The sequence below is a fragment of the Musa acuminata genome, chromosome BXJ2-5 (genome assembly GCF_036884655.1).
Source record: "Musa acuminata AAA Group cultivar baxijiao chromosome BXJ2-5, Cavendish_Baxijiao_AAA, whole genome shotgun sequence".
NCBI classification, from domain to species: Eukaryota; Viridiplantae; Streptophyta; class Magnoliopsida; order Zingiberales; family Musaceae; genus Musa; species Musa acuminata.
The window spans coordinates 5,055,550-5,070,506 of NC_088342.1; the positions used below are offsets into that span (position 1 = coordinate 5,055,550).

At 43.6% G+C, this 14,957-nt stretch overlaps 2 protein-coding genes and 1 long non-coding RNA gene across 4 annotated transcripts; all 3 read left to right on the top strand.

The window, feature by feature from the left end:
* Positions 1-783: 783 nt before the first annotated feature.
* LOC135611670 (uncharacterized) lies at positions 784-2,338 on the top strand. Of its 2 annotated transcripts, none has more exons than XR_010486625.1 (3): positions 784-923; positions 1,042-1,835; positions 1,908-2,338. It is a non-coding gene; the product is annotated as an uncharacterized LOC135611670 (long non-coding RNA). The 2 variants fall into 2 exon arrangements; XR_010486624.1 differs by having other exon boundaries at positions 1,911-2,338.
* A 3,832-nt stretch (positions 2,339-6,170) lies between these two features.
* On the top strand, positions 6,171-8,890 carry LOC103984386 (probable transcriptional regulator RABBIT EARS). Its single transcript, XM_009401865.3, has one exon. The coding sequence runs from the start codon at positions 6,430-6,432 to the stop codon at positions 7,207-7,209; it is 780 nt and encodes a 259-aa protein (XP_009400140.2). The 5' UTR covers positions 6,171-6,429; the 3' UTR covers positions 7,210-8,890.
* A 3,714-nt stretch (positions 8,891-12,604) lies between these two features.
* Positions 12,605-14,577, top strand: LOC103984145 (protein PSK SIMULATOR 1). The gene has a single exon (XM_009401585.3). It carries the CDS (start codon positions 12,809-12,811, stop codon positions 14,276-14,278), a length of 1,470 nt encoding a protein of 489 aa, XP_009399860.2. The 5' UTR covers positions 12,605-12,808; the 3' UTR covers positions 14,279-14,577.
* Positions 14,578-14,957: the final 380 nt, after the last annotated feature.

Genomic DNA, 14,957 nt, shown 5'->3' on the forward strand with positions numbered 1-14,957 from the left:
GACATGGAAACAATGAGCGCCACGTGGATTGGTCGAACAATCGTGATGACCTCAGCCTTGGCCCCACTTCTATTTTGACCCTCCTATTTGGACCGCCTGTGGTCAAACATGGCGTTACTTTTCCTGGTGGGTGGCTTGGCCGAGACACGGGAGCTGCGTCTGCCTGTGGAGCGCACTGGCACGTGGTGGAGCATTTATTACCTCTGCAAAAACCCTCGTAGACTTGAAGGGGCGTCGTTGAGGTGAGCGGCGACGATCGTCAGCGTGGTCGCGTTCATCGCCTCCTCTGTCTTGATAAGATCGCCAGGTGTTTGCGTCTTTTGGCGATGCGGCGTGTGACGTCTCCATCACGATGCCCTCATCGCCGCACCAACTCCTCGCTCGAAAGCGCCTCACCAGTTTTAAAATCCGAATAGTAGCGGAGGGTGGAACAGAGCAGAAAGCAGTGCAGAGATGTGGGGTGCAATCTTGTTGTTGTCAGCATGGTTCTCACTGTGGCGGTCGTCTTCTTCCCCACCACCACCACCACAACCTTCTCCGATCCGGAGCTCCGTTCTTTGCTACTAACGAAAGGTAAGTAGATGGCCCCAGCGACACCTCGTGAGCTGCAATGAAGGATACAAGATATCGCCGCTCAGTTCTCTACTCTACTTGGTTTCGGGATGCATCAGGTTATGAAGGAGAAGAGACAAGCAGGCACCGGAGGAAATGGCCGTGCTGCGACCGGTGCGGCCGGTGCACCAACTCCGTCGCGCCGCAGTGCCAGTGCCAGGACCTGGTGGGGTCGTGCCACCCGTCTTGCCGGAGCTGCGTGCGCTCCCCGCTCAGCGTGGAGCCGGCCATGTACCAGTGCATGGACCGAGTCCCCGACTACTGCCGGCGTCGGTGCAACCCCGAGCCACTCCTCGACCAGTAACCAAGGCGTTAGTTTGCTGCTCGTTTTGTTTCAGATTTCCGCAGTCATTTTACTTCCCACCTGTCATCTGGCTTTTCCCGGAAGGGAAGAAGGAACTACTTGTCTCTTATGTTGACACCTCGCAGAGTATTTGCCAAGGCAGCTTCCCCGTTGTCTCTTCAGTTGTTCTTTCTTCTTGGCAGAAGAAGATAGATGTCATCGCACAAAACATGAAGATTAGGCAACTCCCTCAGAAACCAGATCATATCACACCATTCATGAATCACAGAAATCACTGGATATCATCCAGTCTGATAGGGGTAATAATGGCGACATGATGGGTCACGACGTCAGCCTCTCCGGGGAGAGGACGTCACTCCTCCCGAGGAGGAGGACAATAAAGCTGACTCAACGTGCGCTAACGTCACCCGCTCTCAGATAACGACTTCATCGTTGTAGACAACGACTTCATCATTGTCTGACCCCGCCCGCTTGATCGAGGCAGAGGAGGACGACGATCGCTCGTCCATACCCTGCGGCAGTTCGGTTCTCGACACAACGTCATCGGTAATGTCAGACGCCATCAGAGGTATGATCTTGCTTCCTGCAGGCAGACATATCAGGTAATACTAATCTGCCCTATAAGTACCCCGAGTTCTAAACGAGGAGAATTAGATTTATTATCTTCCCTTTTTCTTATATTTTAACTACTTTAAATGATTGAATTAGAATAATAATTAACATTAAAATATGAACTAAGAAAAAAAAATCTAAGTCTTTCAACATATAATATAATATAATATAATATAATATTATGTTAAGAGCTTCGAGTAGGCTCGTCGACCGCTACTCCCACCTCGGTGGCCCGCCAACCGTTCGACAGAATGCAGGAGAGGACCATCTTCTCGTGGAACGCCCTCTCGAAGACCATCTTCTTGAGGTAAAGAGATTGTTCCAATCGATGCCCCGGGAACTATAATTGCATGTCAACTAACGTGGGGTGTTCTCCTAGAAGCAAGCCGAATCCACTGCAAATGTCGGGCTTGCTGAGGAGAGAGCATGCGTCCGTCCCCGTGAGCTTCAGTCAGTGAATGCAGGGACACCCAAGATGTGGGAATAGGTGACCGGAGCGAACAAGCCTTCGGAATCCAGGGGACTGCCGAAGGTGCCTGGCTGCCGCTGAATCTTGCTGGGGCACAGCGAGAAATTGGTCATGCTTAAAGAACTTTTAAGGCACCGGGAGGATGGTGTTGAATGTTCGTCAATGATGAACGGGACTTAAGAGGCAGTTGACTAATAACTGATAGCAGCTAAGATTTTCTTTTCTAAATTGGGAGTATATATCAAACATAAAAATATTTTCTTCATTTTATTCTTTCATGGTATTAAAGCCTCTCTTGTTTTAGCAAGATTTTCTTAGAACAATTACTTTGATCTCCTCGACGATAGCAAATCTCTACTATTACATGGCGTACTCCCATCTTCCCTGCGAGAAATGCACGTTGCTCGATGCATCCTTCTTCATGATAGCAACTAAGATTTTTCTAACTGTACGAGGAAATAGAAACCACATATCAAACACAAAAATATATTCTTCATATTTCATTCTTTTAATAACAAGATCAAGAGCATCCTGAGAAATCTTTTGATGGTAAGAATTGGAGCCGAACAAATAGATAAGGCATATTAATTGACTGCCGCAAAGCAAATAATTTGGTGACAGACAACACTAAGGAAGCTGAACAAGAGTTTCTTAGTTTGATGAGAGCAATTAAGGAGCCTTGTGGTATCACATAGAAAAGTGCAATGTATGGATGAATAATCAAGTATTTTCTTTTGAAGAGAGAAGTGATGTTCTGGAGACGAGTCTGCAGATTTAATTGATATGATGTCAGTCAAATCATAATGTCAATTATTTCCTTGTAAAGATTCAAAATTTTGGTATTGAGACTTTGCAGAATATTCTGCTTCCAGTCAAAGAAAGAAATGGAGTAAATGTTTATCAGTATGCACAAAAGCATGAAACATTCATATATCAAAATGAGCATGATTATCATATAATTACTGCATAAAATTAATATTCCTGCCATATCCAACCTTTGCATATCTTACATATAATTCAATGTATCAGAGTAAATATTTTCCATCCTACTTGTCATTATTGCTAGGAACCTCATAAATATTCATGCTCATCTCATCTACCCAAGCGTTCTACAATCCATCAGCAGACATGAAAACCATGAGTGCAGCTTTGGCCCTTCTCTTTCTTGCAATCCTTCTGCCACTTCACCACTGTAAGCAACTCTGACACTTGTGTTTGATGAGTTCTTATAATATATTGGTTTTTGCAATAGACATTTTGTATTTAGATATTCTGCTTTGATTTTTCATCCCATAAAAGTTAGGTTAATGATATATTTTGGCTAAAAGGAGTGTGAAGATATGTGACAGCTTTTTGAAGGTAAACAAACATATGGTGACAGTCAGTGGCTATAGTTTTTTTTCGGTGTCGACGATAAGATTGTGTATATTAGGGAGATATTGCCTCAGCGAGGGTTTCATTCACTATATTCTGACATATTTGTTGTTGTTTCTTTTAGGCCGCGACATAAACACAATGGATGAGAAGGTAACAAAGACGAGCCCTGAGAGCACTGAAGGTGGAATTGAAGTTGCACCACCTTGCTACACTAATAGCTGCTCATATGGAACTTGCACTTGTTGTTCATCAAGTGAAGAGTGCTATCCTGCCAGATCGGAGTGCTTGAAACATTGTCCCATTGGCAAATGAACCAATTTGATGTCCCAAAGGTTCATTTAAAGTAGATGAATAAGAGCTTTTGTCAGCTATTAAAAAGCTGATGAAGTGCATTTTTCAGATGTATTGCATGTTGTTACAGTTCTGCAAAGGTCAATGAAAGATGGAATTCAATTGGCTCCTCCATGACTCTTTTTCTTCATGACATCCTCCATAAATAACTCCATCATGGCATTCACAGCTACTGTGAATGCAGTCATGAATGCAATGCTGTGAGTGATAGTTCTAGTGAATTTAATATGAGAGATTGAGAGGTTTGTAGGATATAATTTGGAATCATTGATTGTCATTTCATATGGTTTGTAGGACTTTGCATTGACAAGCAGGACCTCACCAAGGACTGGAACTCCTCCAGTCCCTAACCTAAACACAGACTGGAGTTGGGACTCTCTCAACCTGAAACAGCAGGGACAAGCAGAAACCATCTTCTTCTCAACATTTATCTTTGCCTGCGAGGACAGTGGAGGACCAAAGCATGCTTTGTCTATCTGTACTGAGAACAGAAGAAAAGGCCCTTTCAACTAATGTCTCCCATCTATCAGGTTGAATTTGATATGAGATTTCAGTAAGCTCAATCATTGGCAGTAAGATTTTGGGATGCATAATAGTAGGATCTTCTTCAAACTAGTGCAGAATCTTAACTCAAACCTTCCACAAATTTCTTTATCAGGTGAGGCAACTTTCAACAAAATTAACTTGGTTTCATTGTCCGAATCGGTGTTCATCAGTCTGGAGTTTGGTTGAGGATCATAATGAAAGATTATTTGGGCATAATAGATGACAAGGACATCATGATTGGTCAATAATATTCACAAAACAATTCAGTTGAAAATGATTGCTATTGTCCCAGTCACAATGATGAACAAAGCCAATTCAATCAGTGGCTTCATGGAAGAATCAACCGAACAAAATATTCAGGTGACATGAAATTTTTGTACTAAATTGTTAGAGAAGTTAGCATTTTTTATGGAATTCAGCAAGAAATGGAACACTGGAAGACAAAGAAAACTTGATTGATGCATGTGAGTAAACAGGTCTCTCATGCTGCTGCAAATCTAGTTCTGAACTTTCTGAGATTAGGTCGGCTGCTCGTCGCTATCATTATACCCTGAGATGGTGTCTTTCAAGAGCTAACAAGATGTGGTCTTCACTAACAAAGCCAAAAACAATCAGACTCTTGACAATTAATCATCCACATTGCTTTCAAACTCAATAAATCGGATTGGGATATAAATCTAGCTACCACTACAAACATATGAATGTTCAAAGGAATCTTGAGATGCTTTGAGTAGATTTGCAGAACAAGTCACAGGGAGCCTCAAGAACTAATACTTCTGTTCATGATCTAAGAAACACAGTTCCTGAGTCCATTATTTAAAGCCTTCCCACATGATTGATACATGACACATTGTCTGAAGCTATATACTTGATTTTGTTTTATGAGATCATGGGCCACATTAAGACAAGTATATACAATACAAAAATCACTAGTTGCTGAGGATGATCCACCAGACATTGAGCAAACACAGTTGAAATCAGTTCTGAGGAGAAACTTACTGCATCAACACTTGTTGCATGCAGAGAGTGACATTTTTTATGACAGATACCTTCCCAAGCCCTCTTTCCCACATGATAAGATCTGTTTCACCATATGACTCAAATTAAACATTTCCAAAAATGAACATTTTTCATTGGAAAAGAAAACATTAAAAAAAAACCCCAAAAGACAGTACAACAGGTAAAATGGAAACAGAAAAGAAATGGAAGCTGCAAACATATTTGGTAATGTAACATATACATGTGATCTACCAAAGCATCAAATTCTTTGGACTGTTCTTGATACTAAAACTCAAATTTAATTATGCATCTTATATCATCATAGTTGTGTGGGCCTTTGCGCATCGATCCGTTGCATCATACAAATCGATACTGTCACTTAACATTCATGCTGAAGAATATCTGTGCATAGGAACATAAATTATCAGGTAAAAAGATAAGTATAAATACATACATGTCACTTTCTCTTTAGTAGCTTCTTTGTTGAAGTCGGTCGGTCGATCGAAGAATGAATTCATGTCGTAGTAGGAAAGGGATTCTGATACAAGTAGTGATCCTAACTTCACAGGTTATCAATTAACTCCCCAGACCCAGATTCAATACTGCTGTCTGAGTTGTTGGCAACCTTGTGAAGGCTTTCCACATGTCGAAGACCTGTCGTCGTGCAGGAAGAAGGAGATGAATTTGCCAAAGAATACCTGACATGGAATATAGAATGTCGAGTTGATTCAGTGGTGACAGATGAGATTAGGCTGATGATGAAGTGTGAGAAGGCCATTAAAAATGCTTGTTGTCAGGAGTAGCCCCCACTGTTTGGAAGCTGTCTCAGTTCTCATCAGAGAAGTGATGCTTTCTAATGCATGTTAGGTCAAATTATAGGTTTCTTTATGATTCACGTTTACTCGACTCTATCCACCTCTATCAGGGAATTGAACCTCGAACTACGGTGATGGGAACAAACAAGCTGACTTGGAATACCAACTAGAGATGAAGATTACCGCATAGATTCTCATGCACCTCGATTTCTATGTCCCCAACTTGGACGCAGATGCTTTGCTCCAACTATATTCCTTCCTCTCTCAGCTCTTCAGTGGAAACACCCGACAAGAAGCTCAGTCAGTGACTTGCTAAAGTCTTTGTTCGTCCAGGAACAAGCGCCATGGAGCAAGCAAGATGCTGGATGTGGACAAGAACAAGACACAGTGGCAGGCCGCACCTCAGCGCTCAGATCCCCGGAGTCGTCCTTGGATCCTCCAGCAACGAGTCATGGGAGGAGAGAGCCTTCGCGGAAGACGCCGCAGGCCGCTTAGGAGGCTGCACATGGCCGCCGAGGTCGTACTCGTGCAGCTTTTGCAGACGGGAATTCCGATCGGCGCAGGCACTTGGTGGGCACATGAACGTGCACCGGAGGGATCGAGCGAGGCTGAAGCAGTTGTCTTCGAGCCTCGGCGAAGAGACCGCCGAAGCCGAAGATGAGCAAGTGACGGGTGCAGAACTCCGTCCGCAGGTCAGCCCTAACCCTAGTTCCAGGTTCTTGCCACCACCTCTCTCTCCTAGGGTTTCTGCTCCATCCATCCAAGAGAACTGGCCCGACAACACCTTGATCTCTCCAGCATTTTCTTCGTCTATCGCTCGAGAGGAGGACCCCAATGAATCGCTGTTCTCCACGACTAGATCTCTGCACCATCCTACACTTCTCCATCTACTTATTGTACCAGAATCCAAGCTCGGGGAAACCAATTTAGGGTCCAACGGATTTGGTTTTCGGAGTCGGAGAGATCCAGGAATCTATGATGAGCAGACCAGCTGTTACAAGAGAAGGAGATCCGAGAGACCCTCTTCTTGTGAGCAGCAACAAGTGCAGTCTGAGGTACCTGATCACAACCATCTGGAAGAGTTAGATCTTGAGCTGAGGCTTGGAAGTATCCCAAAGATGTAGTATTTCTGATCGAATCAGTATGTTCTAAGTAGTAATTTTTCTTTTCCCAATTTCTTCACCTTTAGTCTCATCTTTCTTCTGAAAAATGCCTGTTTCATCTTCGATTTATGGATAGAAACTCAGATTCGGAGCTTCCTTTTCACCATAGACTGTAACCACAAAGCATTGATGTAGATCAAGAAATTAGAATAGAATATGAACTAAGGTTTTCTTGCATTAGCACAAGGATTTCCTACCACAAAAGGAGTTCAAGTAACCCTTTTAATGGAAAATATCTTACAATAGCATCGGTAGATCATGGACTGCAACCTGCACAAGCGTGATGTGAATGATAAACGTGATAGTGTATTAGTAGTGTTAGGATTTTCTTCTTGTAAGATAAGCATGCAGACGCAAGCAACATCATCAACAGACTATACCTGCGGTGATGTTTCTTTCACCAAGTGAGTTTTCTCCCCGGAGGAATCATATTGTTCGGTCAGTTCATAACATAAACATCTCATGTCCTTATTTGAATTCATGCAATATTCTCTCTTATATGAACTCTCTCTATAGCATAGAATTATGCATTTATATTCATTGACTTGTAATTCCAGAGAAAATGGCTTGAGAATTGTCTACATCAAAGATTTCTCGTGTGTATATTTGCTAGTGTGTGAGGTGGAATGAGGAGAAGAAGCTGAAAAGAGATGGAATTTAGAGTGCATGGGATGTAGTGATTTGTTTCATAGTTCCATTTTTTTCCAGCCTGGTATAAATAAACTCACTGACTGACACATTCCAGCAATAGAACTAAAACACTCAAATCTGAGTCTGCTTTAGAATGTATGTATATGCTCAAACGCATCTAACACCCGGATTCCCTTTTTCTGAGGCATTCCATCCAGCGCATGAGTCAGATGTCTCTTCTTCATAAATCTACATGTTTGCGTCTGCATTTTTTGCCTTCCCCATGGCTCCATATCCGAGAACACCATGGCACAACATCAATATAGCATTAGCCATTTGGCCCATTTATGTATGATGTCCAAGCAAATAACCTCGGCTGCTTTCCACCCTGCTACTTTCTTCCTTCTTCCTGCTTTCCACCCTACACATCTGCTGCCCTAAACTAAAGTCCTAATCACAGTCATAGAACTCATCTTTCCAAAATTAGCTTGGACAGGGATCGTATCAACTTTGACCTAAAAGCCTGGAGAGGACATTATGATAGGCAATCAGAAGCGTTTAAGGAGGTACCCATCGGAAACTCTCCCCGAGAGCATTCGGGATTGGGAGAATGGCCTCAAGATGGAGGCTTTGGGAAGAGAGTTGTAAAGGTGGGAGTTGCCCTACTGGTGTAAGAGGTGTGTGATATATAGGAAGAGGAAAAGCATTAAAGTGTGGCACTTTTAGCTCTTCAAGTTACTGAATCCGTGTAAAGAAGTCATTGAAGAGGGACTGACTTGGCCTTGTCCTTCCTCGAGTGCTATCTCTGCGGCAAGTGTGTTCAGAGGCGAACAGCTAGTTGAGTAGGGAAGTACAGAAAGAGAGAGGCTGTTTGATTCTGACCAAAGTGTTGGAATACAGTGATGAAGCTGCACATGGTGGGAAGGTGTCGTTTGTGGGGGAGGAGGGTTTTTATATGGTTCAGAAAAGGAATGAGGACTGATGTGGGTGTGTGAAGAGAGTCCCCTTTTTTTTGGGTCAATAATGCATGTACTGCAAAATGTTTGATAAAAGCCCCAAAGAGAATATGGAATCCATTGTACTGATCAAACTATTATTAATTCAGAAATGTTCTACCAACATGCAGTTGTGGCATTAAATCTTACACTTCAGGGTATGTATGTGGTCGATTCTCTCCCTTCCTCTCTTGGAATATGTTGTAGTTTGTGACTATTTTGACTCTCATGCAAAATAGGGCATGTGCAGTGCAGTGCATGCACGTACAAGCAGTCATAGAATATAAGCTTTCTTTCTTTCTAGACATCAAACTTGCAGCAATAGTAAGTGCAACTATTATATCTATTCTATTCTCTTTGTAATTCCCTATCACAAGATCAGTTCCTTCCATCTACTGATTGCCGAGTCAGATAAAAAGGAAATGTGAAGAACATTTACCTCATAATCCATGATGTAGCTGCTGATCGGGGAGAGAGAGAGAGAGAGTCTTGTTTTCGGACGTCAACGAGAGATGCCAGGTTTCATAACACCAAGTGCAGCTTCAGATTGGAAGTCCATCGAGAGGATCCAAGCCTGGCATGTCTGAGACACGAAAGGTTTCTATCATTGCACTTACGTTGTCTAAAAGCATTATTTATCATGAACAAACCCAAAAGTATATATATGTCATAAATATTCTTTTCAGAATAAATGTAAAGGAACCTAAGAAAAAAATTCCATGCATAAGATCAGAGCATATAGAGTTCATTCTTAGCTAGAATATCTGACCTTTACCAGGTGCTCAGAACATAAACAAAACTAGAATAAGAATAATAATAAAAATTATTTCTGAAGCACTGATGGATATATATATATATATATATATATATATATATATATATATATATATATATATATATATATATATATATATATATAATACCTAAAAGTTACACAACTATCGTTTAATTCCAAAAAAAGAAAAAGAAAAAGGTCACTTGCTTATGCAATGATCTTGAAGACCAAATAATGGAGCTTTACTATTCAACAAGCTCAGGATCATTAGGAGAGGGAACTGAGTCCAGCTTGCAAAATATAGTAGTACCCAATTAGAGATGAACCATTCATATCAAAGCTCAATGATCTCTCTAAAATGCATGATATGCTTTCAAGCAGCCTAAACATCGAACCGAGGTTTACAGATAGACAAATGCATGATATATCTACCAATTGCAGAGTCTAGCAAGAATCAATGTATGAAATGTTATTGCTTATGTGTTTAGAAGTAAATAATATACAAATTCCTTAAGAAAATGGATCCTAGCAATTCGAGAGTAGAAAATACATCAACATCCGAATCTCTACCTGCTGTGAGGGCCCAAGAAAGATGTGTTTACTGCCTATCAGATGGGCCCAAAGAAATGCATCATCATCTTTTCTCTTCTTTTTTATTTTTGTTTTAATTCAAAAGTAAGACAAGTATATTACTTAGTTAAATGAGTACAAGAAGTCTCTTATTCATCCAAATACAACATATGAACAAAATTTAGTTATATATTCATGTGTGTTCAAATTTAACTTCCATAAAGAACTCTAAATATCTAAAAACATCACTAATAATATTTGGATTCGACAAGAGAATGTGTGTTCAAGTCAGGTTTAGGATATTCAAATATCTAAAATAAAAACCACCAATACCATTATTCTTTTCAGTATTATCTAATAGTTATACAAAAACAAAAAATATTTAAATTTGATAAAAATATTTTTCTTCCAGAATATCGAATAATTATATAATCCAAGAAAAACACCCGAGTCAACCCAAAACACGGAGACTGATGTCATCATACACGGAGGATTTGGACTTACAATGTGTGATATGCGCTCCTTCGGCTCCCGCCGTCCACACCTTGCGGCCCACAGACGCAAAACAACAAATGGTTAACGGGCAGACGGCAGAAGCAACAAGCGTCGGCGAGTACACCACCACCGTAGGTGGCCGGACAAGAGTCTAAAACCAAGGCAGAAACTTCTTCTCCCGAGCACTGAAACTTCGAAAAAGGGTCTGCTCCGTTGACCACGGTCGAAGAGGTTAAACCATTTCGAGTGTGGACGCAGACAAAAAGGGTTGGTCATGCGAGGCCAAAAGCAGCGACCGTGGACTTGACTACACGCTCTCTCATGCCTACGACGTTTACCCAACTAATGATTGCGTTTAAATTCTTGCACAAACTTCGATTGACATTGGTAATAATTGATGAGATTTCCATATTTTGGATCATGTGATTTAGGTTCAATAAATTAATGTGTCAGATATCATAATTATGATAATTTTAAGTTTATGTTATTGTTTAACCACTAAGATATCTTAGTAGAGACGCATTAATTATATATTATTTTCAAAAATTATATTGGATCTTTATATTTTGGAAAGTAAATCAAAATTCTACTGACGAGTTAGTGGTAAATGATATGATTTTTTCGTCAGAAAAATTAATAATATAACGAAAAATAAAATTAAATATTTTTAATTTTATAAATATAAGAATTTTAATGTAACTTTTAAAAATATAAAAATCAAAATACTATAGATAACAACTAATTATAAGAAATAATCTATAATTAATCTATTAACTTGCTGGAGACCATGAATTCGTTAATATTTGTTATCATTTTTAGTAAAATTGAACGAAATAATCTTATATCGCATTTTTTATACCGACAAAAATATTTTCTTGGAGACCAACAAGCTTTGCTTTGAGATCGATGTCATTCGTCGAGGAGGACTCGAATCATGAGTCTCTTTTGGGGTTGCTCAGTGTGTACGGAAATTGTTTCCATATATCCGAGAAATTAGCCAGAAACTGACCTGCAAAAGCCACGTCGCTTGACAAAACAATGTTCGCCTTCGGCCACACCTTGCATTCCACAGACACAAAACAACAAATAGTTAACGGGCACACAACGTGTACAGTCAGCGAACACAAAAACAACAGCGGGGTTGGCAAGCATACCGCTGTTTCTGGCTGATCCGACGCCGATCGACACGCGTAGACGATGCCGACGGCTTACGCACGTTGAAAATTGATGGCAGCAACTTCTTCCCGAGCTCACTGGATTGGACAAAATGCTATCACTCAGCTGAAAGCTAACCCCTTGACTGCATTAGCGATCACAGAACTGCCTTAACCTTTTCAGCTGTGTGGACGGAGAAAAAAAGCTACGACCATTGACTGCAAATCCTCGAGAACGCGGAGTTAACATTCATGTTTTCGTGGGTAACGATCGCATTCATACTCTTATAGCACCATCCCCTTCGTTAATCAAGTTTGGGATTGGGTTCCTCGATTGCGTGGACTTGGTTCACCGCTGTGGGGCCATTGGAACTCAGGGATGGCCCACCTTGAACCCCCCAATACTGAGGCCATAATTGTGGGCTCCGGCGACCGAGCAAACGATCAGCCAAATCAAAGAATGCAATCTATTTTCTGCCCGTTTCGTAGGTACCCGAAATATACCTGCCTTATAATCGGAGGAAATGGTAGGGTTTAATCTTCAACCAACCATCAGACAGGTGGCAGGTGTGGGCGAGATTTTAACAGAGGTGGTGGATATGCGGAACACAGCCAGCGTGGCGGTAAACGCAGGGGACGCCGACTTCCTCTATTTCTGTCCGTCCCCACTACCGACGTCACCGATATCTTTAATCCTTCGTGCGTTGCCTTCGCTGCTGTTACGTCTGAAGGCGCGCAACCGCGTGTGCCCACCGAGAAGGCTCTCGGAAATGGAGGTAGGCATCCCCTCGTTCCCTCCTCCCCCATATATCCCAGCAATTCCCACGTAGGAGCCACAAGAGAACCCAATTCCAAGCTTCAGGGAAGCAGTAATCCAGGAGTGGAGGAAGAACAGAGCCTGTGACTTCGTTCCCTTCTCTGTGACGTAATCTGCTGCCTGCATGGGCGTTCTTCCGAAGGTGCTCGCCGATCTCCGGACCCGAGTGGGCAGCATCGACCGGGAGCGGCCTGTCGTCGGGATCCTTGCCTTTGAGGCGGCGGCCGCCATGGCACGCCTCATCTCCCTATATCGCTCCCTCGACGACGACGAGGTCCGCCGGCTTCGCACCGACATGCGGTCCCAGGGCGTGACCTACCTGACTTCCAAAGACCAGGCCTTCCTCCTCCGTCTCGCCTGCGCCGAGCTGGTCGACGAACTCGACAGGGCTGCTTCTGCGGTCGCCCGATTCGGCCACAAGTGCTCCGATCCACTCCTCCGGGGCTTCGATCGGTTATACGCTGACCTCAAGGCCGGCGGGATCTGCTTATTTCTCCGCGACGGCAGGGCTGCCGACCAGGAGCGCTTCGGGCTCGGCGCGAACGTGAAGAGTGTCGAGAAGTGGATTAAGAGGATGGAGAGGTACGTCGCGGCGACCTCGCGGCTGTACGCGGAGATGCAGAGTCTGAACGAGCTGGAGGCCTCGGAGCGGCGGATACAGCAGCAGTGGCGGCGGCATAGTGGGCCGATCCCGGTGCAGAACCCGGGTGTAACCCCCGCCACCCACCCCGTCCAGTTCGATCTCCGGTCGCAGCGCCAAAAGGTTCGGCGGCTCAAGGACGAGTCCCTCTGGAGCAAGACCTACGACAAGGCGGTCGATCTTATGTTCCGCGCCGTGATCACCGTCTTCGCCAGGATCTGCGTAGTTTTCGGCCCCTGCGTCCTGGGTTTCCCCGTCGGCCGCGACAGAAACCACAGGGTCCTGATGCTCCAGAGCAACCTAGATTACCCGGGCAAGTACTCGTCCGGGCCGCTGGAAAGACTGGCGGCGAAGGGTGTAACTTCCCTGAGGAATTCAGCTCCAATATTCATGAACAAGGGAGCGCTCGACAAGCCATTCGAGAGCTTGGGTAAAGTACTGGAAGCTGCTCCAAACACCGTCGGGGGATCTGGACTGGCTCTGCGATACGCCAGCGTGATCGTGCTGGCGGAGAAGTTGCTGACGATAAAGTCAATCGAGGGACACGGAGCGCAGGAGGAGGAGGAGGCGAAGGAAGAAGCCGCGGCTGTCGCGAGGGAGGAGATGTACCAGATGATGCCATTGGGGATGCGGGGGACGGTGAGGGCGAAGCTGGGGGAGTGCTGGAGGCGGGAGGGTGGGACGACGGACGCGTCGCTGGCTGAGGGGTGGAAGGAGGCGATTAGCGCCATCCTCGCCTGGCTAGGGCCGGTGGCACACGACACGCTACGGTGGCAGGAGGAGCGCAACATGGAGCGGCAGCAGCGGTTCCACACCAGGCCGCGGGTGCTGATTCCGCAGACGCTGCACTTCTCCGACAGGGAGAAAACCGAAACCGCCATCGTCGAGGTTCTCGTCGGGTTGAGCTGCATGTGCTGGTACGAGGAACGGGGACCCGAGTCTCTCAGGTTCTAAATCGCCTCCGAGCTGAAGATTACAGCTAGGATCAAAGACAACTACTCTCGATTCGTTTGATTGCATTCTTCGGCAACTCTTGTTCTTGAATACATTACAACGTTCCTGAATTCAAGTTCAAGACGGTGGGAGTGATCTGCATTCATGCACACAAGAGTTTGGGAAGTATGATGTCGTATGCTTATCACAGGGAAGGAGATAGCTACACAACTAGTCTCATCTTCCTTTCTGATAGATTCATGATTTCCTTGTTCTTTGTTGATTTGTTACACATAAGAATTCTTGGAAGCATTTCTGGATGAAGTATTATTATAATAGAGTTCCTTTGATGTGTTCAGCATAGGGAAAAGGATAGCACTACAACCTTCATCTCCTTTCCTGATAGAAAAAAACCAGGAGAGACAAAACAAGAACAATAATAATAAAGGAAAACAAACAAGATCCAGTCTTCTTGTCTTGTTCTTGTGATAATAAAATGCTGCAGAGACACATCACTTTCAAGAACTGTGACACTGGAACCAAACCTTACTTTGACTTTGCCACCAAATCCCAGCCAGTTTGTCATCCCTAAAACTCGATGGATCTGGTCAAATCACTTGAACTTTGATGACATCTTGCCTAACTCAAACTAAGATTTCGGTGGGCAGCCTTCACTTTTTTCCGGCATGCAGCTGCCCAC

What these genes read in the sequence shown, in the direction of transcription:
- LOC103984386 (XM_009401865.3), top strand. Translation starts at nt 6,430, where the DNA reads ATGGAGCAAGCAAGATGCTGGATGTGGACAAGAACAAGACACAGTGGC.
- LOC103984145 (XM_009401585.3), top strand. Translation starts at nt 12,809, where the DNA reads ATGGGCGTTCTTCCGAAGGTGCTCGCCGATCTCCGGACCCGAGTGGGC.